At 35.6% G+C, this 25,249-nt stretch overlaps 1 protein-coding gene across 1 annotated transcript; it reads left to right on the top strand.

The window, feature by feature from the left end:
- The first annotated feature begins 11,320 nt into the window (after nt 1-11,320).
- LOC141614325 (protein FAR1-RELATED SEQUENCE 5-like) lies at nt 11,321-13,852 on the top strand. Its single transcript, XM_074433082.1, has 3 exons — nt 11,321-11,923; nt 12,063-12,827; nt 13,826-13,852. The coding sequence occupies exons 1-3, from the start codon at nt 11,321-11,323 to the stop codon at nt 13,850-13,852; spliced, it is 1,395 nt and encodes a 464-aa protein (XP_074289183.1).
- The last annotated feature ends 11,397 nt before the right edge of the window (nt 13,853-25,249 follow it).

Below are 25,249 nucleotides of genomic sequence, written 5' to 3'. Positions count from 1 at the left end.
TTTAGGTGCCATACGGTATGGTGCTTTTGATATAGGACCTGTTCCTGGTTTGAGCTCCACGTTGAAATCAACATCTCTCTTTGGCGGTAACCCCGGTATTTCCTCAGGAAAGACATCATCAAACTCTCCCACCACTGGTATCTCAGCAACTGTCTGCGGCTCTACTCGGCAATCTCTCACATGACAAAGAATCAAGGGGCACTTCTTCCTCAAGCTTGACTTTAAAGTCCACAGCTATGAACTTACACTTAGGTTTCACAATAAACCCTCTATAAGACACCCTTATACCCTTAGGACCCTTTAAGGACACTCTCTTTTGCCGACAATCTATCTTGGCATCATACTTACCCAGCCAATCCATCCCGACAATCACCTCAAACCCATCCATAGGAAACTCTAACAGGTCTACCGGTAAATCTACCCCTCCAACTACCATAGACAATCCCCTATACAACTTGACATATGACACAGACTCCCCAGAAGGTATGAACACGTCATCCTTTACAAGTTCAAACTCCCCCAAGCCCATAGATAAAGCATGACTCCTAGACACAAAAGAATGTGTTGCCCCCAAGTCAAACAAAACAAAAGATGGTACATTATGAACAAGAAAGGTGCCGGTGACTACATGTGCATCATTCTGAGCTTCCTGCTTATCCATCATGAAGAGCTTTACACTGATTTTATGTCCTCCTCCTTGGACTGAAGCATTGGAAGTACTCGGCTTGGCTGCCGAATTCTGGGTGACACTGTTGTTCTGGCACTGATAAGATCCACCACTATTGCAGGTTAAAATAGCCATGGTTGCTATGTCCACCTATGTTGCTCCATGATCCAACAGGTCGGTTGCTAGCAAAGCATTAACTCGGCCTCCTGAGAAAAATTCCCCTGATAAGCTCCCGAGCCTGCTCCAGTCTTGGCACTCGTGCACTCTCGCCTCTTGTGGCCTACACCACCACAGTTGAAGCATGTAAGGTTGGAGTTGTCACTCATACTCCGACCACCACCTCTACCCCAACCACGAGATCCCCCGGAGAAACCAACCCCACCAGAAAAAGCCTTGGCATGGTTGAAGTTGCCCTTCTTGTTACCCAACTGATTGCTGTTCCCACTATCAGCCTTCCTTTACTCAGTAGCAGTCCTTTCTGTAACCTCTTTTGAGAGATCTACCATAATCTCAGCTTGACCCGCTCTCAGGTACACATCCTTAAGATCAGTGACGACTCCAGATAGTAGACGGTTCATGATCTTGGCGGACAAACCCCTCTCAAAATGAAGAGCCAAACCCCTCTGCCCCAGCTGCATGTCCTCAGCATAACGAGAAAATTCTAGGAACCGGTGATAGTACTCGGTGACTGTCATATCATCGGCCATGGTGAAGGAATCGAACTTTGATCTCATCTTGTGACGGATATGCTTCAGTACAAACTGCTCCCTCATAGCACTCTTCAGACCTGACCAGAGAATAGCCCCAAAACCCTCAGCTTGGTAGTAGGCTCTAGCATCTACTTTGACGTTTTGCCACCACACAGCGGCTTCCCCTCACAGGTAATACACTACCTGTTCAACGATCATATCCTGTGGACACTTGACCACTTCCATAAGACTTTCCATCTCACGGTGCCACTTCTATTGCAACTTAGGTTCCCCAACGCCCTCATATGTGGGTGGGTTGAAGTGGGCGATGACGATGCTAAGCTGAGTAGCATCCACTGGCTTCCCCGTCCCCTTCCCCACATTCTTAAAAGCCTCAAGAAGAGCCTTTTGTTCCTCAATCATACGAGCAACCTCATCAACGGTCATCTCAACAGCTTGAATTTGCGCGGGAGTTCTTTTAGGCGGCATTTTGAGCTGATAAGAAACAAGGAAACGTAAGCACAAAATCCTACGACTCAAAATGTAATGATCCTCTGCCAAAGAAGCACTCAACCGAGTATCCAGCAATACTCGGTCGAGTAAGGACTACTCGGTCGAGTATCGCTGATACTCGGTTGAGTAGTCAACTCCAGTAGCCGACGTTAAATTCACAAAACCCATACTCGGTCGAGTATGAACAACACTCGGCCGAGTATGCACAACTCGGTCGAGTAGTCCTAAGTATACTCGGTCGAGTTGACACTCCAGTGGCGATTGCAACTTATCAACAACCGACACTCGGTCGAGTCATGGTTACTCGGCCGAGTACCTCCTACTCGGTCGAGTACCCGCCCTGCTCGGCCGAGTCATGCCAAAAACGGGTTAACACAGTACCAGTGTCCCCTATCATGCTTTCTATCCCAACAAACAAACACATTACGACAGAAACCTAAATGCCACATAATAAACATGTAATCATGCCAATCATTTACTTGCTAAAACCGTTTCACAAGATTTCACACATCGATTCTTTTCACTTCGTTCCAATTCTCAATATACTGTCACCAATTTCACATACACATTCCCCTACTACCACATGTTCCAACCATTAGACCTTCACATACATGCACATACATTTAACAACTCTCAACATATCCCCCCCGTGACCGGCTCGAGTTAGTGAGGGCCATATTGCGACTCCGGGACGTCTCCCGAGTCCTTGCGGTAGCTCCAAACAACTCTCCCCGGGTTCATTTTATTTAGACTCCCTAAGTTTATTGTGTTCATTTGTTTTAGGTGCCGGAATATTCGGCTCTGATACCACTTTGTAACGCCCCCTCATACTAAGGTGCCTTACCAGAACCACCCCAACATGAAAGAATGTTACTATCTCGGTTGCCCGAGGCTAGTATATATCAAAAGCGTCTGTCCCAAACATATTTATTAAAAGTACGATAAAAGTAAAGGTTACAATAATCCAAAATCCAACAAAATTGAATCCAAATACTGACAACTACATAAATCATAAATTAAGACTCGCAACTGTGGTACTACAACTGGTGTGACGACTCTCCCATGACCGCCCAAGCTCACCAAATGCAATACCTGTCAAGCCTGCTCACCATCCCCGCATGGATCACAGCAGATTCCACAAAACAACAACAACGGGGTCAGTACCGTTCAATCAAGATAAGACAAATACACAATGTATCTAGCTGATCATCCTCCCAACTAATCTCCCAATCTCACACAGTAACTGACTACACACCGAAGTGTGTAGCCCTGCCAGATTACCCATCGCAACAGGTAATCCTCGCCGCCAGTGGGGGGCCACAGCCAATCCCCACCTAAATCCGCTCATAAACGAGCGATATCCCTGTCCTTTAATGTGCACATCCCCTTTCGTGACGGGTTCCACGGAGGGCGAACTAGGGTGTGAAGCCACTCCCGCAAGTGACTCCACCACAATCGTCACAGCATCCACAATCGTCACAACACCACAGCATCACAACTGTCATAACACCGCCAACGTCACAACACCACAACATCCACAATCGTCATCACAACACTACTACTTCGATGATCCGTAGAGAACAACAATTACAATACAACACATCTTAAATCAATTAACAGTAACTGAGTAGGGAAACCCTACCTTAGCAACAACAGCAATACGGAGAATCAGGCAACTAGAATGGCTCCTCTACGAAGTCTTCGCCTATACAATAATCACATCACACAATTAATATTTACAAATCCCATCTCCCCCAATTCATGATTAAAGACAAACCCTAGGACAATTACCACAAACATGGGGATAAAGACTTACTGACGAAAAGGATGAAAGATTGAACACGATTGCTATGCTTGTCCACACACACACAGAAGAGAGATTTGGAGTGATTAGAGCGTCATATAGTGATTAGGTTTTGTAAAAATGTTTTAGAAACTGATTATCGAAATTATATAACGCCCTAATTACACCTTAATCAAACCGCTGAATATTACTCGCCAGGCCGGATACTCGGAGGAGTATAGAGTATACTCGGCCGAGTATCCTCTACTCGGTCGAGTATTCATCATACTCGTCCGAGTATTCCTCGGCAGTAGCCAAACAGAATACACACTCAACACTACTCGGCCGAGTAGGCTCTACTCGGTCGAGTACTTAGCTTAAGAAATCTGTAGTATTACATGAACTTACTTCATCCACATTAAAATGTGCATAGAATCGAACTCGTCAAGGTCGAGAAACTGACACAGTGATTCCCTATCCATCATAACACATGTACCTTCGCCCACAACACCCTCTTCGATCTCAATAATGAGTATAGACTCGGTAGCTGCCTTCCTGTCAGCCAGCTAGTGCAAAGCTATGAGCGTTGGAGTATTCAATTTTTGCTTATAATTAGCGCTCTGATATTTAGCTTTAAGATGGCTTATAATGTACGTCGTCTGATTTAATTTCGGTCTACAATTTAGAAAAAAAAAATATACATTACACGAGATGTCATATATAATTTAAATAACCAAAAAAAAAGTAAAATCTCACAATCTAATTTTCAAATTATTACTACTTCTTGAATTAGTGACTTTGGGTGTTGACGTAGTAGTCTTAATTTCATCCATAATGGCTTCGTGTAACTCCTACAAATATAAAAATTGAAATACTTACTATATGTTAGATAAGATTACCCTAATAAATTTAAAGGCGTTCATTCTGTAAAATGCGTTAGCTTTAGCATAACTACCCCAGAGACGTCAACACTAATGAATTCTTCAGGCCATTGCACAATAGAACCCACGACATCTTGCAAACACCAATTATCACTAAGTGGTACTATTAGAGTACCATACTCCTCCAGATATAAGACGGCCACTTCCAGTTCCCTCCAATTCTCACGGAGGGTAATTCCTTGAACCTCAACTTCTTGAATCTGGTTGTAATAGAACGCTGCTCCCCTAGCAACAACAATTTTGCCGGATGGTACTTTAGGGGCATTGTAGTAAAGAACACAAGGCTTCTAGCAAACGTAATTCACATTTTTAATTAATTAGTATATATACATGCACTACTTTAATTGACAAATTTAATTAATTAGTATATTTACAACAATTATAAACTAGTCGTAGTAGCTAATACCTCGTCAAAAGTCTGATTTGGAGATGATAAGAACATGTCATCATCAACTACCTCCACCTCCTCTCTCACGGCCTTCATGGCTTCCTCTTCAACTACCCGATCTTGATCCTTTGACATATCTTCGGCTCCCACCTCATTCTCCTTTGCCATGTCATCCTCAGTTCGCATGCCCGCTTTTTTCTTTTCCTCCCTTGCTTCCTTTATGACTTGCCGAACCACTCTTCTTCAGATGGCTTATCCCTCGTTTCCACCATTCTGAGAATCAACCTGGCCATTGTTTGTAGCTGTGTAGTAGAAATGAATATGATTAAAATAAGTAGTATAATTTCTGCACACACACACACACATATATATATAAAAATAAATTATGTTGAATAAAATACAGTATTTATATACCCTATCATCACCACTCATTGTCCTTCAAGTAGTTTTTCCAAAATACTTAGTGATACCAACATGCGTCGATACCCCTCTCACACGACCTGGATGCTCTGCTTTTCCGGTTGCCCTATCAAGAATGTCTGATATGTCCATTTTATATAGACTTTATCTCCTTATTTTGTCTCTAATATATATGATTATTGCACTAACCTTAGTGATCTTATGAGCTAATATTGCATTATAGTTGTTTTTGCATGTTTTGTCACATTTTATAGGCAATTGAGCTTTTAGAAGCTTATTCCATCACTTGTGCAAATAACTAGAAGCAAGGCTAAGTAAAGAAGCAAACATTGGACCAACCTTAAAGTGTTACATGGATTTGTATGCATAAATATATGGATTAAAATGAGAAATGCAAAATAAGGTCTTATGCAATGTCAAGCCCAAGATTTGAAGTCCAATTAAGTTGGAAACTTTGGATGATTAGTGAAGCTTTGGATGCTAATATCACATTTAACCAAGTGAGTTAAGATGGAATTAGTGGCTCACATTGGATCTCCTTGGCATTTAATCAAGAAGTGAAAAGATTTGAAGCAAGGTTTGGGATGTTCATTGGATGCTCTTAGAATGCTCACTAAACATTTAACCGGAGAATTGAAGTTGAGTTAATAGCTCACTTAGGATTCCTTTGGTAATTAATCAAGCAATTAAAAGAAAATATTTGGGGTTGACCCCTTGTATTTACTTTAAGTTTCACTCCTCATTTCTTATATAAAGGGTGTAGACTTCAACAGCCTTACACATATTCTTTTACACACCTTTACACACATTTTTTCACACATTTTTCATATATGTTTTAGTCTTAGTTTTAGAATAAAATGTAGGTTAGATTTACTTTATGTTATTTACATTTTCTTTAGCATTTAAATATTGTATTACAATTTCTATTCAGCATTGTTCTTCAATTCCATTTCCATTGTTGAGATAATTTATTTCTAGTATTATTTCCTTATCATTATGTTTATCATGTTGTTCATCATTAGCATAATTTACATAATGCAAGAGTAATATATCTTTTCTAGGGGATAGAGGAAACCATGCTAAATAACTAATCACATGTGTTAAAATGAGATGTCACGATATTAAAATAGTTTCTATAACATGTTTGCATTATATTGTTTAATATTTGGTTATTGGCCGTAATCGTAGATTAAGTTTGTTAATTCATTCTATAAGTCGAGAGGCACATAATTGAATTAAACTAAGAAAGTGTAGTAGGACGATGTAGTCATAAATAAGAGTTTCTCTAGGACCCGGTCTATAGTTAACACTAATATCGATAGGTGGGTGTCTCTAAGCCTAAACAATTTATCATTATCAATGCATTTCTAAGTTAACATGACTAATTAGTAATTTGCATGTATGACCCGATTTCCCTAGACGCTTTCTTTATTATTGTTTTCATTTTATTTGCATAACCAACAAACCAACAACTGATAAACCGACCTCGATAGAATTCAATCCATAGAATTTTGTTTAGCACACTCCCGTCTCCTTGTGGTTCGACCCCTATTTACTACATTTATTTGTGTTTAGGGAATTTATCTTTGCATAGGTGTGCGATAGCCTATCAATGTCATCACGTCCTTGAGGCTTCCAGTTTCCTTCCTCTATCTCCTTCTCACAGATCCTCTACATACACCAAAAACCATTATACAACTAAATTTTATTTAACTCACAATTATATAACCGACCACCAGTGGTAGGAGTGAAATATTTATTCAAACTTACAATTTTTTTCTTTGATGGCCTTATCATGTGGAGATTATAACTTTTCATTCTTAGAAGTGTGATCGGCCACCCAAGCGTCGTGACGATTGACAGTTCTAAGCTTTGGCTTCTTTTCATTCATCAAATTGATATCTTCTCAAAATATGTATGATTACTATGAATATATATATATATATATATATATATATATATATATATATATATATATATATATATATATATATATATATAGGGGCAAGATCCGGTGAGTCCACCTATATTTTTGAGTCCCATGAGTCCACTTATGTATCACATGCTGTATACAAAAATATCACGAATTGAATAAACAGCTGATCATGAGTTCATAAGTTGTTTAAGTATGTTGTTTAGCAGTACCGAATTTGATCAAAACATTATCGAATTTATCAACTTATGGAAATAATCGGAAAACAAAATAAAACAAATTGGATATGAAAATGCTGAAATAAGATAGGAATCAAATATTTAAAACTCAGTCGATCTAAATCATGAAAGCAAACCCATAAACCTGAACGTGCAAAAAAATGAGGAGATTGATGAAATGCAGGTAATAGAAAACGTGGAGAACAAGAGATGGTGCCACCAACATTGGAGACTGCATTCTATGGAGACACGTATTTACCGTCATACTAGTTTTAGTCCCGTGCAAAAAATGCACGGTTATACTATCAAAATTTTAGACAGACGGATATAATTATAGAGAGTTGAATAGAGTGTCGTATTTTTAATGACTTGATAAATGAATTAATTTCTATGTTATTATGATAATCTAAACCCGTGTAAATTTGCACAGTATGATGTTTAAAACATTAGCTGTAACTAAAAGTATACAAAAAATGATTACATTCTCTGTCAAGTCATATATAACATTTTAAATTTGAAATATAAATCACGTACATTAGATATTAATTAAGATATTGTACATATGCTGAACCCCCGACATTTCACATAACCTACATTTTAATATAATAAAGTGTAGATTAGCATTTCATTTTTTTTAGCCTCTATGTACGTTTTTTAGTCTTTATTTAAGCTTCTTACACATTTTATATTTTTCCTTAAAAGATACTTTAATCTGTCAACAAAGAAAAAATTGTATTGAGAGAAAATTAAATAAATCCAATGCAAGTTTGTGGTAGGGCCCACTTATAGAAAATGCAATTGTTTACCCTGATTTTAAGGAACCAATGAGAAGGTTAGAAATAACCTAGCTTTTATACTAGGTAGATTCACCCTACGATTGGACCGTTTGTTTGTTAATTTGTTGTTTTGTTAGTTGCACACTTGCACACATCCTTTTGCGTTGTATAAAGGTTCCATCATATTATTTTGCCTAAACTAAATCCACTCAAATTAGTCATCAAACAAAGTTAAGCTGTAGTTTTGTTATAGATTACACGATGCAGGTACATATTATGCTATGTTGAATTAATGTTACTCCGTATTAGTTTTATAATACGCCGAGTAATTCTTAAAACACTAGAATCAACATGGTCGTGGATCACATTTTGATCCCCTAAATTTTATTCCGTACTTTACTTTAACCTAAGTAAGATATGTAAAGGTCATACTTCAAGATTTCTTCCCATATGTCGGATTTTGGATTGTGATCTCAGTTTAGCTTTGTTTTTTAGTCATTTAGAAAACGTAGCATAGGTTCAGTGGTGTGATATTGTATAGTATAACCCGTGATATTGTTTAGTACAACCAATGATATTGTTTATGGTAAGGTGTGATATTGTTTTGTATAACTTGTGATACTCTTTACTGGACTCACATACTCAGATACAATATCACATGTTATACTAAACAATATCACAGCTTAGACTAAAAAAAAAAATTCATAAAAAAAAAATTATTCATAAAAAAAAATCGTGATATTTTTGTGTAGAGCGTGTGATACATAAGTGGACTCACGGGACTCAAAAAGATAGGGTGGACTCATGTGATCCTAATTCTATATATATATATATATATATATATATATATATATATATATATATATATATATATATATAGAATTAGGATCACATGAGTCCTACCTAATTATTTGAGTCCATGAGTCCATCAAAAATATCACACATGAGTCATAACAATCTTGTTTTATATCAAGCTATTAGTAAGGGTAGTTTCGTAATTTCATAAAGTTCTTATATAAACCCTATTATCAGCTCAAATTCACCATTTGAATTCATTTACTTTCTCTCTCTTCTCGCTCTCTTCCGCAATCACAGTATTCATTCTCACGCCGTCAATTTTTCGCGCGTAGTTGTCTTCTTTCATTTGTCATTTGTCATCTTCACTGTGTTCATCATCATTCGTGGTTGATTTCAGCCGCTTTCTTCAAAATTCGTCTCGTTGCTTATTGTCCTTCACTTTTTCCTCATCATTCGTCTTCATCTATTTTTTCCTCAGTTTTAATATATTCAATGTCAGGTAATTCATCGTTTTATGCTTCTTTATTTTTATGTTTTAATTTTTTTCATTCTTTTTCTGTTTTATTGCACGATGTTTAATTGTTATTGTATATTCGACTGAATTCGTTGTATAATTACTGGTTTTTTGTTATAATTGATGTTATAATTCATCAACATCAGTCACGTATTCATCAATTCGTGCTATTTTATGTATTAAAATCATGTCTTTGGTTATATACTTTATTCAACATGTAGTTTTTGCTATTTTTGTTGCGTTCAAATTTAATCTCTGTTTTTTTTCATCTTCTAATTGACGTATAACAAATAATGTACTCATTGTCTGTTTTGTAAATCATCAAGTTTCTTTTGCATTCACTGCTTGTGTTTACTTCAAGTTTAAATCGTTATTTATCAGTTTCCTTTTGTATCACTTTTAATTGAAGAAGATCATAACTAATTCTGAAAAGTATCACATTTTTGTAGTTTTTGTTAGCCTGATTACTGCTCATTAGAATCAGTTTCCCTTATACAATATCACATTAAGTCCTTTACAGTATCACAGGCTTTAGTACATGACTCGCAACTACTTTTTGTGCATTAGTATCACATGTTATGCTTTAGAATATCACATTGAACTCTTTACGAGTATCAAAGTCTGCAGATGTACATTCTTGGTCATTACTCTCTGTGCATTAGTATCACGTGTTATGCTTCACAATATCACATTGAGTCCTTTACAAAGATTATCATAGGCTTTAGAACATGACTCGCAACTACTTTTTTTGCATTAGTATCACATGTTATGCTTTAGAATATCACATTGAACTCTTTACAGTATCAAAGGCTGCAGTACATTACTGGTCATTACTCTCTGTGCATTAGTATCACGTGTTATGCTTCACAATATCAGATTGAGTCCGTTACAATATCATATCTTTGCAAAGTACATGACTTGTAATCGGTTTATGTGCATTTGTATCACATGTTATGCTCCAGAATATCATATGTATTCCTTCAAAGTATCATAGGCTGCAATACGGTTGCGTATTTGTTTTATATTCATCAGTATCACATTTTATGTTGCACAATATCACATGCATTCCTTCACAATATCATAGTTTGTTATGATCTAGTTATATTTGTTATATTTGTATCACATGTTATGCTCCAGAATATCACATGTATTCCGTCACAGTATCATAGGCTGCAATACGGTTGCGTATTTATTTTATATTCATCAGTATCACGTTTTATGTTGCACAATATCACATGCATTCCTTCACAATATCATAGTCACAGTTATAATCTAGTTATATTTGTTATAATTTGTTTACTCAACTTCTCTTCTTTGTAGAAAATACTCTTGTTGTCCCTGTAGTACATGTTCCTTCTCCACAATGCATAGACGTTGATGAGGTGCATGTTGGGAATCGTCTTTCTTTGATGGTGACGCCTGGAGGTTCTGAAGAGTGGGTCAGAAATATTGCAACTGAATTTACACCTAAAATAGGACAAACTTTTGCTACGTTAGACGAGGGTATACAGTTTTATGAGACTTATGCAATAGCATGTGGTTTTGAACCAAGGAAATCTTCAACGAAAAGGTTTCGTAGTAGTGGAGATATTAGGACAAAATTGATTGTGTGTCACCGGGAAGGATTTAGGGATTCTAAGCCGACAAAGATTACCCATTCTTGGTGAGGAGGAGGAGCCAATGGTCAAGGCGTCTAATCCGAAGAAGACTAAGGTTACTAGGATTGGTTGTAAAGCTAGGATTTTCTTTAGATTTGTTATTAAAGAAATTGACCAAGTTCAAGTGCCATTCTTTGTTGTTGATCAGTTTCATGCTGCCCATAACCACCGTCTCTCTCCACTCAAGTATAGAGAATTTCAGAAAAAATGTAGGAACCTTGCTTTGCAACATAAACAAACCATCGTTGATAATTGCAAGGTCAATATTGGCCCAACCTCTACTTTGAGGTCCGTCAAGGAATATGTTGATGGCTATGAAAATATTGGAGCTTCTTTGACTGAGTTTAAGAATTTTGGAAGGGAAATCAAGTGTTTTATAGGTCTTAAGGATGCTCAAATGTTTGTAGACCAGTTGGAACACCTTCAAGAAACCCAGGAAGGTTTTTATTTTGCCTATGATATTGATCAGAATAAGTGTTTGTTTCGTGTATTTTGGGCTGATGCAGCAGCACGTCGTAATTACGCTCTATACGGTGAGGCGGTGACTTTTGACCCAACCTATTCAACTAATAAGTACGACATGATCTTTGCTCCCTTTACTGGTGTTGATCATCACAAGAAGTCCGTCACTTTTGGCGCTTCGCTTATGTCTAGGGAGAATGACCAGAATTTTAAATGGATTTTCACAAAATTTTTAGATTGTATGGGTGGGAAGGAACCCCATTGCTTTTTTACCGATCAATGTCCTGCTATGAAAATTGCAGTCCCTCGCTTTTACAATCGCTGCCCATCGCTATTGCATGTGGCATATTATGAAGAAATTACCTGAAAAGGTAGGCACGACATTGACCAAAGAGACTGACTTCGTCACTCGTCTGAGTTCTGTTGTTTGGGATTCAGAGTTAGAGCCTTTTGACATCGAAGAGAGGTGGTGTTCGTTGATTAGTGAGTTTCAATTGGAAGATAATACATGGTTGCAATATCTGTTTTCCAGACGGCAACGTTGGATTCCGGCGTATTATCGTGATATTCCTCTTGGTTGTCTTTTAAGAACAACGCAACGCTCTGAGAGCGCAAACAGCTTCTTTAAGCGGTTTGAGAATCCTCATGGCACACTTGTTGAGTTTTGGATGCGCTTTCAAAGGGCTATGGATCAGCAACGCTACACCCAAAAATCTCTTGACAGAGATAGTGATCACTCCCTACCTCAAAACAAAACCCTTCTTAGCCTTGAGGTTCATGCATCGACTGTTTATACGCACGTTCTCTTTTATGAATTCCAACAGCAGTGCGTTGATTCTCTAAACTCATGTAGTGCTTGTGATACTTCAAGGGAGGGCAGTACAAGGTTCCTAGAAGTTGAAGATTCTATCTTCAATAAGAGTTACACTGTCGCATTTAATCCTTCAACATTTGATGCAACATGTTCTGCAAATTTGTTTGAGAGGAAGGGCTACATATGTAAACACATCATCTGGATTTTATCAGGTAAAGGGATCAAAAAGATACCTGATAAGTATGTTCTCGATGTAGGTGGACAAAGAACACTAAAAAAATGCCCTTGTATGATGCTCACGGTCAATTGTTGGATGATTTTACTTCGTCGGATGTCACTAAACTTGATTTCGATTGTCTGGTCAGTGAATTCTACTCAACATTAACACTGCTCAAATCTCGCCTGAAAATCACATAAATGAACCGACTTCATTATCAAGACATTTCGACAAAATTTCAAGTCTCGATCTTTGAAAAATTGACTAAACACCAAGAGTTGGAGATGCTCCTTGGGGTTAAGTCTTCATCTGAGGTCCGTATACTACCTCCTGTTCAATCAAAAAACAAGGGTACTGGCAAGAGGTTGATGTCCAAGAAAGATCAGTCTGTTGCAAAGGCACAAAAGCCGAAAAGATTTTGCAATAATTGTAAACAAATGGCACATCATGATAAGCGGAATTGCCCTAATCCAGCTGTTGATACATCACAACACTCGTTTGATCATTAATCCGACGTAAGTAATTTGTCTTACACCTTTTATTATACCAGTTTTACGTTTGCTATACCACAGTTGCTGAAGTGTGACCCTGATAAACAATATCAGAGTCCACGCTAAAAAATATCACATTCCATGGTAAATAATATCAGTACCTTGTTAACCAATATAATCCCAATATTAACAGGTGTCTACTTTGAAACAATATCACAATAATTTAATAACAATATCACTTGTCACTGGCAACATTTATCAATTTTAAATCCTTATCTATTTTCAGAATCAACCAAACAATATCAACACGTGTATTCAAAAATATCACAGTATGTACCCCAACAATATCAAACAACAAAAGGTTTTTTATATCCTTAGCCACTGTTGTTGTTCCTGAGTATTAATATCACAACAACTAAAACATAATATCATTCAACCCTTGAAACAATATCACAGCTATTACAGAAGTTGATAAAAAGAAGTTATACTTTGTCAAACTTCTTACTAACGTTATGTCACTGTTTTTGTCCGTTTGTTTTGCAGATTTCTTCACTTGTTGATAGTGATTAAGGGCTTCTTCATGCTGAGGAAGTTTATTTAACATCATCAACTTTCAGAATCGAATTTTCATTGTTTATACTATTCAATTTTTACTTGTATGTCATTCCAAATGGCAACAATTTTGTATTCATTCCATTTTGGGTATCAACGTTATAAAAACCGCATAATTACTAATGTCGTTTTGTTTCCATTATTAAATACTATCCCACCTCATTTGAAGGTTTATCAGTTGATACAAAAACAATATCATCATAATAGTTAAACAATATCACAACATTACACTTGCTTGTATACGTATTTTATTATATTGTATTATATTGTACAATACTTCTAAGGAATATCACATTTCAAGTGAAACAATATCACCACTACAATTGGATGTTTTTAGGAAACAATATTACAAAAATATGATTGAAATATCACAGTACATACTAGACAATATCAACCCCTGAGTGCAATAATATCACAATTTTCAAACAATGTCAACACGTGTACTAAAAAATATGACAATATGTACCCCAACAATATCAAACAACAAAAGGATTTTTATATCCTTAGCCACTGTTGTTGTTCCTGAGGATTAATATCACAAGAACTAAAACATAATATCATACAACCCTTGAAAGAATATCACAGTTTTCCAGAAGTTGAACAAAAAGAAGTTATACTTTGTCAAACCCTTGAAATATCACAGTACATACTAGACAATATCAACCAGTGAGTGCAATAATATCAACCAGTGAGTGCAATAATATCACAACTTATCCAACTAAACAGGAATTTTCAAACCCTACCCCCTGATTTATTTTAGAGAATAAATACAACAATATCAACATGTTTGCTGAACAATATCACACTGGGTACCAAAACAATATCAAAGAGAAAAAGATTTTAAGAACCTTGACTGCTTTTATTATTACTGAGAACTAATATCACAACAACTTAAGCAAAGTATCACCCAACTCCTGAAACAATATCACAGTTTACTAAGAGTTGATCAAAAAAAAGTTCTATTTCCTACCATTGTACCTACAACAATATCACACAACTCCTGGAACAATATCACATGTCTGTCCTACCAGCAATACATTCCTAGCCCTACTTTTGTCCTCTTCCTCTACCTCTACCTCTCCCTCTTCCTCTATTATTAGGGTTTGCAGTTGTCTTCAGTCGTTTGTACTGGATTGGGGGTTTTTCTGCATCATCTTCACCATCTTGTTTGGATTCAGGTAGCCTGTAAAAACAGAAATGCCATGTTATGGTTCTATGTGAAATTTTTACCTTTGTGTCTGTTTCAAATAAAAGCGGAAACGTAATGCTATGATTGTATATCAGAAATGTACAAGTCGGGTTTTTGGTTTTTACCTTTTGATTGGAGATTTGCGAAGAAAGGGTATTTCTGTGTTAATTGTTGGCATTCTAGTAGCATCCTCCTTGTCTTTTGTTTGAACATTGGGCTTCTCTTTTGGCGGACCTTCTGCCTTTGTTATTTCTTGTTCCACAGTATTGTCCTTCTCAACAACATTATCCTTGGCTTTTATCTTATTGCCCTTGCCTTTTGCATCTTCGTTATTCTTCCTCATTTCCTTCAATCTATTTAAAAGCTCTCCCTTCCCCGCTGTAAATTCTTTAACTTTCCCAATCAGTTATTTGTCCTCATGTTATTTATGTCAGCTAAAAGTAATGCCGCTGCTATTTCTAACCAGTAGTAGCGCCTCTGCACTTTCGACTGCAAATCAGCTTCAAACAACTGCCCCTCATAGCGAATCATGTGCATCATTAAGAAGTTTCCCGATTTAGTATTGTTTGCTTCTTTCTTTTGCCAATTGAAACTCGTGTTGACAACATCAAAATCTATTACGTTATGCGCTCTGTCAACATTTTTCCCTGCTAGGAAATCACTCATGTGATAGGCCTACAATAATTAGTTATACTATTAGGCATTATTTTGTCAAAGAATCATATTCATTTACTCTATACACTCAACCTATCCTAGCCACAATATCAGACAATTGTATGACATGTCACTAGCAAGAATATCAATAAACCATACCACCGAATCATGACCTTGTATATTTGATCTGCTCCCGGTTGTCGTACTCTGTATTGTCTAACACTTCAATCGTCTCGGTTTTGAAATTTACACAAACACAGAAGTAGTGTTCTTGCAACACCATCGGAATAAAAACCAAATCTGCTTCCATGTTACATGGAACTGTGTTTCTTCTTATGAATTTGTCCCATTCTTCGAATATCTTTTCCCTCTTCGCTTCTTTGCCTTTAGTAACATCTACTATTGATTCCTGTAGTGTATATATATGTATATATATAAGTTAAGAAATCATTTACATTTAAGATTTACTACATTCTAATCAAAACGTGAATATGTATAAACAATATCACTTTTTACGTTTGCTATATCACGTTCTGAAGTGTGACCCGATAAACAATATCACAAAGTGCATACTAAAAAATATCACAGTCCATGGTAAATAATATCAGTAAGGATGTGAAGAAATATCAGAACATTATACTTGATTGTAGACAATATCATCCTAATACTAAAAAATATCACTTATTTAAAAGGTGTGTACTTTGATACAATATCACAATCATTTAAAAACAATATCACTTGTCGCTGGCAACATTTATCAATTTTAAATCTCTATCTAATTTCAGCATCAATTAAACAATATCAATTTGTGTATGCAATAATATCACACTATGTACCCCAACAATATCACATTCTAAATAACTGATATTTTTAATCAAAGCGTGAATATTTATAAATCAAAACAGAATGTCAGCTTACCATGTGTCGAATTCCAAAAAACAATAAACTTGTTTCACAGGGTTCTGTGTGCTCAATGTGATTCAGAATTAGTGACCAACATTCAATCACATTGTTGTTGACATGTACTGATTGGAAGCAACGACAATATATCTGTTTTGCAAGGTATTGATCATCATCGAACTTGGCAACAACCTCACCGCTCAAAACATTAACACCAATGTTCAAAAATTGTCGGATGAACTGTGACATTGATAACCAATATCAAAATTAAACAATATCACATATTTAAAAGGTGATCCAGATAAAAAATATCACAAATCCGGACTAAAAAATATCACAGTCCACGCTAAATAATATCGGTGCCCTTCGAACCACTATCGAAGATCATACTTGATTGTAGACAATATCACCCCAATACTAGAAAATATCACTTATTTAAAAGGTGTCTAATTTGAAACAATATCACAATCATTTAAAAAAAATATCACATGTCACTGGCAACATTTATAAATTTAAAAGCCCTACTTATTTTTCAGAATCAATTTAACAATATCATACTGTGTATGTAACAATATCACAGTATGTACCACAACAATATCAAAAAAAAGTGTACAAAATCAGAACAACATCTTTCTTTTATGTGACACTTGATTATATACAATATCATGCTTTTATACCAGTTTCTACTCTAAAACAATATCAAACCCATTAACGTACAATATCACATGACACTAGCAACAATATCACCTTTTGTAATTCTTTTTGTCAAACTTAGATATCATTGCAAATATTATCAGACCATTAATAAAAAAAGTTGCAGAAAAATATATGTTTTAAAGTACCTTTTATTTTTGATATCGGGGTCCTCCAATAGGCAGTAGTCAATCACTTCTTTCCTCGTAGTCAACATGTTTGCACACAGCGACTTGTTTAACTTCATAAATCTTGAGACGAACTCAAATTTAGGATCAGCCACACCACAGTTCAACGTGCATCCAAGGCCATCGGATTTCCCCCTTTTACCGCTACCAACGACCTTTGGCAGAACCATCTTCTCCAAAAGTAGCTAGAAACGTTTAATATTACAAGTATTTAATATATATTTTGTATTTATAATAATAAAAAAAAATTTCAATGTAGAAGTCAGTGTTTAAAAATATAACCTTTTATCTTTGATAGCGGGTCCGAACCTTGTTTTTCCCACCTTTTTCTCTCTTGCTTTGTTTTTTCCCTCTTTGTCTTTTTGCCAAAGAACTTAGTTAACAGTATACCTTTTGTGGCGTAAAGGTCGTAACTCTCTTCCGGACGACTCCTATCTTTATTCAAATCACTCAATACGAGCGTTGCACGCCACCTCTCCCCGTATAACTGTCTCATGTTTGCATCGCTTAGTTCACAATCGAAAGGCTCCCAACAAAGAACATCATGTGAAACATCATGAATAGTCCACAGTCCAGGTTCAACTCTTTCGATTGCCAATGAAACTTCACATTATTCATTTGGTAGTCCTTCACCTTTAGCCCACTTTCAATACCTTTCGTGTTGAGGTAGTCACCATAAAGAGTCGCTTTGTATATGATTAATGTAAACAACTTTTCAATTTCAAGCATATCGAACAAAACCATTATACCATTAGTTCTTTGTTTTCAATATTGTACTTACAGCCATATGAGCCATGTGTACGTGCTCCTCGTCTTGGAATTCATCATACTCTCTGTTGTCCAAATAGAACATTTTTTGCCTCTTCAAATCAACACAGATATGGACGTAGTGCTCTTCGTAGACCAAAGGTATGAACACCTTTAGATGAAAATAATATTAGGAAACAATTTAACAAAAATCTGAATAAAAATATCATCAAGTACATACTAGACAATATCATTCTTAATAATATTTTTTGTCCCTCGAAGTTTTTTTTTGTATGTTGTAAAATAATATCAACCAGTGTATCCAACAATATCAGAGTCTGTACTAAAACAATATCAATGTTAACAGACTTTTAAATCCCTATCGATTGTTGTTATTTTTAAGAAGCTATAAAACAATGTCAACCATTGTACATAATAATATCACACTGTCAAATATTAGGGAAAAAAAAAGTGATTCATTTTCATTTTTTGGGAGACAATATCACAATTAAGAAGTAACAATATCACACAATAGTATGCACAATATCACAGTTCAATTTAAGAATTGTTTTTAAGAACAATATCATTAGTAACTGCTAACAATATCATACATAAAACATAACAATATCACTGATAAGAGTAGAAAGTCTCACCATATCTGAATTCAAATTCAATGACTCCTTAAAAAGAGTGACCACGTGTCCCATGTATCATATCTTGTTTGCTTAAGTTTTGCCAATTCATCAATATTATCTTCATCAAATTTTAAGATTTTTTCTATATCACCCTGTTGTTCATAAGGGCATCTTATTAGTCTCCATAAAACACATTCTACAATACCTAATTTAAAAGATGATAAATGTGTGTGTGTTTCCATACCGAGTGGACAATGCCATAGAAAATTCTTGTCAATTTGTCGTTTCCCTTTTGAGCAATTTGGAACTCATTGAGCAATATTGCCCATGCTTCAATTACCACTGCTTCTATCTTCGTGTTAGGCAACAAGGACTCAATATCTTCCCTTTGTATACAATGGAAAGTTCCAAAGTTGCAGACAATTTCTCTATTCCATTTTGCAAAAATATTAGCATATTAGTTATTTTTTTAAAGTACCAATATGGTGCAAATTAAGTCATGTCTTACATTTAAAAAATTGTTTAAAGAGTGACTTACAAATTGCTGAATGTATGGTCCGTAAGGAAGCAATAATCCATGACGTCCTTCCGATTCTTCAAGACAGGTTCAAATAAATTTGCTTCGAACATCGATTACGATACAAGGATATCATCTTTGACTGGCAAACCACACTGAAAAGTACACCCCAAATTGTGAGGTACCATATCGTTTGGCGGTACTGTCGAGTGCAACAAATATTCAATGATACTTCCTTCCCTTTGCATCTAAACCAAAGATTTGTTCCATTTCCTTTAATTTAGTCACCACATTACTATCCTCATTCATTTTATCAACCACAACAACTGTTTTACCAGGCTCCTTATCAATCACAACATCTTTTTCAACTCCCTTCCCTGAATTGAATCGATTAATGACCTCGTGCAATTGAGTCGTCACTTCTTCAACCTCATTGGCTTTCTCTTTCTCGGCCTCTTTTTCAACACAATGCTGATATATTGTATCATGATGAACGTCTTCATTTGTTTTGTCTTCAACAGGCTGTGTTACTCCAAAATCAACATTTGGAAGAACCTCCTCCAATTGAGTCACAACATTTGTAACCTGTTTGTCCTTCTCCTTCTCTGCTTTTTCCCCTGTAGCAATATCTACCTCCTTATTGATAACCTCATCTTCAACATTCTCGTTATTTTTTCCAGCCTCTCTTTCAATGTCCTCCTGATTTGTTGAACCATTATTACCCACCTCATTGTGTGCCTCTTGGACTGTCTTCATAACTCCCAAACCTTCATTTGTTTCCAAATTAACGTTTTCATTCAACTGAGTCAACACATTTGTCTCTTCATTAATGGTTTCATTATCTGTTTCGGTGCTGGCTCTAGGAGTTGTAACACGATTCATATCCTCTCTAGCTCGTCCTCCTCCAAAAACAATATTGTCTACTATGTCATTCAAATTTGAATACATATCATAATCCTCATCATCTTTTTTCCATCATCAGCAGTATCCAAGTTTGTAATATCAATAATTTCTTCACCTTCTTCCTCGTGATCACTGCTGATTTGAAGATCTTGATCTGTACATCCTCCATATTTTTTGTTCAATTCCGCGTACTGAATTTTTAACATGTCAGTGAGTACATCAAACGAGGGAAGCCCTTCTCTTGCTTTCGCCCTTTCATAAGACCTTGCTACCAACCCATCCATAAAGGCATGATATCCAATATCTTTCATGAAAGGCAAAGTTTGTGTATTGGGAGTATCTTGTTCTTGCTTTCTCGATGTATCACAAGTATCGGTGTTGTCTTCAGACTTCTTTTTCGGTTTCAACATCTTCACTACGAGTCTTTTGTGGCGAGTTTGGGTAGAAGTAGTTCTTTCATCTATTGAATTCTTTGGGTTTCGTTTTGATGAACTTCTTCATGTTATGTACAAATCTTGAAAAGAACAACTCGTTGTCCCTCTTTATACGCAGATAAGCTTCATGAGCACTCTGCCAAATGACATAATAAAAATATTAAACAAGAGTATTAAATATTTAATCACAAAGAATATCATAATTTATTGAAAAAATATCACCATTATTCTTTAATAATATCACAACATTACACTTGCTTGTAGATGTTAGGGAAAAAAAGTGATTCATTTTCATTTTTTGGGAGACAATATCACAATTAAGAAGTAACAATATCAGACAATAGTATGCACAATATCACAGTTGAATTTAAGAATTGTTTTTAAGAACAATATCAATAGTAAATGCTAACAATATCATACATAACACATAACAATATCAATGATAAAAGTAGAAATGTCTCACCATATCGAATTCAAATTCGGTGGCTCCTTAAAACAATATCACGTGTCCCATGTGATATTGTTTTACAATATCACACTTTATGTGTCACAATATCACTCTATTTGTCTTCTTTGTGAATCAATATAATAAGCATTACAATTGGTTGCTATTATGAAAAAATATCACAATTAAGAAGTAACAATATCAGACAATAGTATGCACAATATCGCAGTTGAATTTAAGAAGTTTTTAAGAACAATATCAATACTAAGCGCTAACAATATCATACATAACACATAACAATATCAATGATAAAAGTAGAAATGTCTCACCATATCGAATTCAAATTGGTGGCTCCTTAAAACAATATCACGTGTCCCATGTGATATTGTTTTACAATATCACACTTTATGTGTCACAATATCACTCTATTTGTCTTACTGTGAATCAATATCATAAGCATTACAATTGTTTGCTATTATGAAAAAATATCACAAATAGCCACCATAAATATCACAGTTCGAAATGAACAATATCACAGTTTGATAAAATATCATTATCATTAACAAAATTTAGTCTCCCTGGCAGTTTTTAGATTATGGTAAAACAATATCAACTAGGGTAAACAAAAGTATCACAATGTGTTCAAAACAATATCAAAGTAAGAAGAAAAGGAATAGATGTAACAGTAAGGACAACAAAAAGACATTAGTACTTACATCCATTGCTCTTGCTTTGATTTCTTTATCAGTTTCAACTCCTTTAGGCAGCTTAATCATGATGTAGCCCTCTTTTGCTTCAGGTTCAGCTTCACCATCATCTTTCTCAGAGGTTTGAGTAAGTCTCATTTCCGGTTCTTCTGAAAAATTAATCATCTCTTGTTAGCAACTGAAATTTTATCTTCATCAAAGACTCAAAGAAACATACTGTAACAGCTTGAGTACTTAATCATAAATATACATAGAAATGTTGTATTGTCTCCTGACCTTGATGTGATAAACAGATTGGGTACTCAATTTTCGAAATTGGTGCATTCCCCAATATTCTTTGTTTGTCTCTCATCTTCAACTCTTGATGCCGAGTCGATCATCCCAATGTTGGATTAGCGGTAGAGTGTATTTCATAGCATTGCCCTTAAAATTGAACCTATGGAAGTAGGCTAGCATAATCACTAGTAGGCAACCGGTGATATTCGACTTCTTTTTTCTTTCCATCCCTTAATACTAGCAGTCATCTCTTCAAAGACATAGTCACACCAATCATAGTCTCTAATTTTATTCACATCCCAATGTGAGACTTAACAAGTTTTAAATCTAGGGTTTTATTTGTATTTGGCGCTAGGAAAATGGACATGCTATAGAGAACAAACATTCTCTTAAACTCATCACCAGCCTCAGTACACGCCATCAATCTATCATGCACATCCTTCACATTAATTGGAGCAGAAGTACCTTTCACACCAAACTTCATCCTCCAATCATTTTTCATTTTGGTGTCAATCAGAGTAGTGGCATTCCCCCTTTTTGTGGTGGTTACTTTATCACCTGTCCTAGGTAGTAGAAACATGTCATGGACATCATGCTTTGAAAGCAGAAAATCCAACTTTTTTGTTCTAAACATATTGCTAGAACAGTCATAAGCTTTCAAGACCCGATTCAGGATTCCATGTGGTAGTTGAGTTACCTTTAACATTAACAAACCTCCAAATCCAATATCCCTTACAGCGTTCTGTTGTTCTTCATTTAAGTTCTTAATCAACTCAACCAATTTTTTTGGCCTACACTTAGTCTGAAATTCTGTTCCCTTCTTTTTGTGTAGTTTAGTCTTCTCAACTTCTTGAATTGCGACCTCTTTGTTCGTTTTTTGTTCTACCAGCTCTATAGTATTGTTTTCCTTGTTATTCTTTGTTTTCCTACGTTTATACTGCTTTAATGTTGTTTCTTCAACATTCTGAATTGCTGCTATTGGCCTCTTTTCGCTAATGGTTATGTTAGGTTCATCTGTAACTGCCAGTTCCATTTTCTTGCTAGTAACAATCTGCATTTAAAATTTTATTAGTATCACATTCTGTGCTTAATACTATAAGATCATATAAACAACAGTATCAAGTTACAGTATAGTATCACTACCAATTCTTAACAGTGTCACACCTCATGTCACATGCAAAGATATCCTTTGGTTAAAGAAATGTTTCTCAGTTGACCTAAACTATCAAAATTAAATAGTATCACTACCTACTCTTAATAGTATCACACTTAATAGTATCAACAGAGAATGAGACTTTCCTCATTAACAAGTCCAAATTTACTGGTCAACACTAGATTTCACATTGAACAATAGTATCACTACCTACTCTTAATAGTATCACTACCTACTCTTAATAGTATCAACAGAAAATGAGACATTCCTATTTTTCGCAATTGAAACAAACAAAACAACTAATAATCATCTACAACTATCCAATTTAAATAGTATCACTATCTACTCTTAATAGTATCAACAGAAAACGAGACATTCCTCATTAACAAGTCCTAATTTACTGGTTAACACTAAATTTCACATTGAACAATAGCTAACCCTATTTTTCGCGATTGAAACAAACAAAACAACTAATAATCCTCTACAACTACAATCGATCATAGTTTTTTGTTCAATGCATCCATGTTATCGACGGAATACTGTTTAAACTCATTAACAACTAAGACATTGTATAAATATACAACAACAACTTGAAAGTAAGCATTTAAACTCATTAACAAGTCGAAAATTTGTGCTTAAATGCTATTTTTATCATATAATTGAACTCAATTTGCAGTAATTAAGAACAAAATCAATATGTATAATCAAATTAAAACTGCAAAAGATGAACAAAAATCGCAAAAATGTAATAGAAACTGATTAGAGCGTACCTCGACGATTTTTCAACCTAATTTTGAAATTCAACTGATATTATGCAAAGGATTGACAGACTGAATCTATATTATTGATATCAAGTTGATATCGTCTTTGAATTTTTAGATTTTTGCGGATTTTTAGTGAGATTTTTGAGGGAGTATTTGTTTTGGTGTGATTTTTAGAGAGAGAAACAGTTTTAAAAAAAGTGAACGGTTTTGTTTTGGTTTTAGAAGTTTAAGCGCCATTTTTCTGTCAATATTCAGCGTGATATTCTTTTGCCTTACGCGTGATATTGTGGATGGACTCATGGACTCAAATATTTAGGTGGACTCACCGGATCCCGCCTATATATATATATATATATATATATATATATATATATATATATATATATATATATATATATATATATATATATATATATATATATATATATATAAATGAGATCTAATGGGTCCACCAAAATTTATTGAGTCCATAAGTCCTCTTTAGGGCCATTGAAAAGATGAGATGAAGGGTTGAGATTGAAGAGGAAAAACAAGGGATTAGTGCAAAAAGTAGGGGATAAATGCTAATTAAACACTTTCCCTCACTACCTTCACTAATAAACCACTAATTTTACTATATATCATTTATTTTTCATCCACTTCTCTCTCATATCACACAATTATCATTCCTCTCATCTCTCTAAAAACCAAAAAAATTAAAAAGCCAAAAAATCACTCCTCTCTTCCTCACTCACCCACCATCTACCGTCACCTTCTTCTATCACCCACAACCACCCTCCACCCCCACTTCCACTTCCACTTCACCGCCACCCAACACCACCACCACCACCCAACCACTATCTTTTCTTTTCCTCCACTATTGTGCCGCCGCCACCACCACGACCCACCCTCCACTATCCAACCTCGCCCGTTCCTCCTTCTCCGTCCACTACCTTTCTCACTTGCTACTAGGACATCACCCTCGCACTAACCCTAATAACCGCAGCCCCACCACCATGTCAACCACCCCGACACTCTTCTTCTCCCTCACTCTCCACCCCTTCACCATACAAACTACATAAAAGAAACAAAAACAACCAAAAGCCAGATTTACAACCACGAACACCACCAACAACAACCACCACAACCTCCTCTCGCCTCTACCACCCAC

This window comes from Silene latifolia, chromosome 11 (genome assembly GCF_048544455.1).
Source record: "Silene latifolia isolate original U9 population chromosome 11, ASM4854445v1, whole genome shotgun sequence".
In the NCBI taxonomy this organism is placed as follows: domain Eukaryota; kingdom Viridiplantae; phylum Streptophyta; class Magnoliopsida; order Caryophyllales; family Caryophyllaceae; genus Silene; species Silene latifolia.
Note: the sequence above shows the minus strand (reverse complement) of the source record. Positions and strands in the feature narration are given on the sequence as shown.